The sequence below is a fragment of the Marmota monax genome, unplaced genomic scaffold (genome assembly GCF_021218885.2).
Source record: "Marmota monax isolate L192 unplaced genomic scaffold, Marmota_monax_Labrador192_F-V1.1 WCK01_AAM20220418_F8-fsc00701, whole genome shotgun sequence".
Lineage (NCBI taxonomy): Eukaryota > Metazoa > Chordata > Mammalia > Rodentia > Sciuridae > Marmota > Marmota monax.
Genome location: NW_026692643.1, coordinates 173,708 through 177,232, shown reverse-complemented (window position 1 = coordinate 177,232; position 3,525 = coordinate 173,708). Strand labels below are relative to the sequence as shown.

Sequence of the window (3,525 nt, the reverse complement as noted above, 5' to 3'; positions counted from 1 at the left end):
CTGGAGGAATCAGACAGGCGGGAAAACTCACATCAGTCTTGGTGATGAACGGTCATAATGTGGAAAAGCCAGAATGTCTAGGTGAATCCCTCCCTCTCTTTCTTTTCTTTCCCTTTTCTTTTGTCTTTCCTTCCTTTCTTCTCTCCTCCTTCCTTCCTCCTCCTTCCTTCCTCCCTCCCTCCCTTCCTTTCTCCTTCCTTCCTTCCTCTCTCCCTCCCTTTCTTCCTTTATTCTTCTCTCCTCCCTCCTTCCTCCCTTCTTTCTTCCTCCCTCCCTCCCTCCCTTTCTCCTTCCTTTCTTCTCTCCTCCTTCCTTCCATCCTTCTTCTTTTCCTTTCTTTGAGGAATCTGGCAGGAGCCAACCTCTCCTAAAGATTGGTGATGACGAAAGTTGCCACGGCGTCCACCCAGCCTCAGGTGCACTCAGGATGCTCATTCACAGAGAGAGGAGGGACTCCGACCCTGGTACCATGTCTCCACTTTCCTCCTGGGCTGAGGAAGAGGACAGACGAGCTCTGCTTGTTCATGGGGAGCCTGATTCAGGGGGTTCAGGTCTAGAGGAAAAATAGGGAATTTTCTGCCCTAAAAATTATTTCTGTAAATCTTAAAAATGTTTTCATCTTCAAAAAATTTGATCAATGTTTAGCAAAATGTTCATAATATAGTGTTTAAAAATATACTCTCTCTTTAAGAATATGTTTATTTTTGATTCCCACAAACTTTCTGTTTATTTTTTAAATAATATTTAGGTTTTACATTTTGTTTTGAGTACATTTTTTTTACCTCGATGTATAAACACTATTGATTTCTGGTGTTAACCCAGTAAGCGATGCACATGGACAGACACGTTTTCACCAGAAGTTCCAGATGTTCTTAGTATGTGACGGGTGCAGAGGGGCTGGGAATTACTTTTTCTTTTCTTTTTTTTTTTTTTTGTTTCAAATTCCATTTTCCTCAGGTGCAGTAGAGATGGATAGGACCAACGGCAGCACCCAGGGCCATTTCATCCTCCTGGGTTTCTCTGACCGCCCCCACCTGGAGAGGGTCCTCTTTGTGGTCATCCTGGTAGCCTACCTGCTGACCCTGGTGGGCAACAGCACCATCATCCTGGTGTCTCGGCTGGACTCCCGGCTCCACACGCCCATGTACTTCTTCCTCACCCACCTGTCCTTCCTGGACCTCAGCTTCACCACCAGCTCCATCCCACAGCTGCTCCACAACCTGAGTGGCCGTGACAAGACCATCAGCTATGTGGGCTGCGTGGTCCAGCTCTTCCTGTTCCTGGGCCTGGGTGGAGTGGAGTGTCTGTTGCTGGCCGTCATGGCCTATGACAGGTTTGTGGCCGTCTGCAAGCCCCTGCACTACATGACTATTATGCATCCACAACTCTGCCTGGGCTTGGTGTCGGTGGCCTGGGGCTGTGGGATGGCCAATTCTTTGATCATGTCACCAATGACGTTGTGGCTACCTCGATGTGGGCACAACAAGGTGGACCACTTCCTGTGTGAGATGCCCGCGCTGATCCGGTTGGCCTGCATCAGCACTGCTGCTGTGGAGGGCATTGCCTTCATCCTGGCCGTGGGCATCGTGCTGTCTCCCCTGGTCTTCATCTTGGTGTCCTATGGCCACATCGTCAGGGCTGTGTTCAGAATCCAGTCGTCCTCAGGAAGACACAGAATCTTCAACACCTGTGGCTCCCACCTCACCGTGGTCTCCCTGTTCTACGGGAACATCATCTACATGTACATGCAGCCAGGACACAGCTCCTCCCAGGACCAGGGCAAGTTCTTCACCCTCTTCTACAACATCGTCACCCCCCTCCTGAACCCCCTGATCTACACCCTCAGAAACAAGGAGGTGAAGGGGGCACTGAGAAGGCTGCTGCTGGGAAATATAAGTTTAGGAAAGAATTTATAACCAAAGGTAAATTTGGGAACTCCCGCTTATGTTAAGACTTACAAAGCTGGGGGTGTTGAACCACGATTTAGCATCACCAATGTCTGTCAGAATTTCAGCAGGATTCATCACCAGCTTGTCCCCCACATTTAGTTTGCCTGGTGTGCGAGTCATGCAGGAGTACAGCAGGGCTGACACCCAGAAGCAGGACTTCTCAAGGGAAGGTCTGCTGACCACTGCTGATGCAGATATGGAGAAGGGCTGTGCCATTCTCACAGCTAGGTGTTTGGAGGAAGCTGTGTTTTCCACGCCTAGAGGGGAAAGGGAGGAGGGAAACAGCTCTTCCTTGAATGGGCTGGGAGATGTAGAACCATTGAGTACAATGCACTGAGGGTCTCATCCTAATTGCCCACCCTTGCAAACCTTGGTAAGATGCTGTCAACATGCAACAGAGTTTTGTTACCCTGTCACTGTCTTTCATCAAGGGAGCAACAACAGCTCCTTTGCTTGGTGCATATGTCTGTTAGAGCTCGTCACCTGCCATCCACAGTTACAAGGTCACCCTTCTGTTTCAGGCACTTGGCTGAACATCTTTCAGGGCTGGGTCTGAACATCCAATCACACTCCTGCTCTGGGAGGGACAGTGACAATGGATCTGGAGGAGAAAATGGCCACGCAGCCTACATGCTGTCAATAGAATAAAACACCGCCTTGGAGACAGCTGGAGGAGGGAGGTCTCAGGCAGGGTGTCCAGGGACAGTTCTGAAGCCACATTCTGGCTGCATCTGCGTGATGAACAGGAAGACCCAGGAGGTGACTCCAGCACCAGGGCCAAGTTTGCATTTCCTCAGGCTGAAGTGAGCCTGTCATGCCCCCAGACAGGAAAGCAGCAGTGCCACCCGAGAGGGAGCAGAGTGCAGGGCTGAGCACCCATAGCAGAGTGGAAGAGCAGGACTTGGAGCATAACACAGGGTGTCTTGGAGGAAGTTCAGTAACATGCACCTGGTCTTACCAGGCGCGCCATCTGCTGGGAGGGCATCCTGGCTGCAGGTGAGCAAGCTGATGTCAGTCAGAGGCAGCAGGATGGCTTGTGCCGAGGCATCAGTGCCAGGAAGCTCTGGGAGCCTCCCTGTGCTTTAGAGGTCCAGCCACAGGGACTGGAGTGGAACTTGTGGAAGGAGTGAAAACAGAGCAGGAGCAACCCCTGTGTTTTTAGCCTCACAATTAGACCATTTCTGGACACTTCCCAGATGGGAACAGCTGGAGGAGAAGCAGACGTGAATGGGAGGTAGACTGTTCTCTTAGGACAGATTATATCTGAGATAAGTTATAAACAGCGGCCTGAGGAAGCAGAAGAGATGGCAAGACATGGCAGGAGCCCTGTTAAGAAGGGCAGGCTGGAGGGAAAGCAGGAACTCCCCAGCATATACTCATGACTGAAAGGCATCAGATTGTATCCTTCTATCTGGGCAGAAATAGGTAAGAGAAGTGAATTAAAATGAAGACTAAAGAAAGACAAAGTAAGGGACTGGGACTAAGCCCTAAAATGAATGCACGTTTATAATCCAGGCAGAAGGACCGGGGAAGGCAGCATGGTCACTCATCTGGGGACTCTGCCAGGCCTCCCGCC

General features: G+C 50.5%; 1 protein-coding gene across 1 annotated transcript; it reads left to right on the top strand.

Annotated features, from left to right (window-relative positions):
* Positions 1–968: 968 nt before the first annotated feature.
* LOC124093751 (olfactory receptor 2W3-like) lies at positions 969–3,176 on the top strand. The gene is made up of 2 exons (XM_046446321.1): positions 969–1,882; positions 3,146–3,176. The coding sequence occupies exons 1-2, from the start codon at positions 969–971 to the stop codon at positions 3,174–3,176; spliced, it is 945 nt and encodes a 314-aa protein (XP_046302277.1).
* Positions 3,177–3,525: the final 349 nt, after the last annotated feature.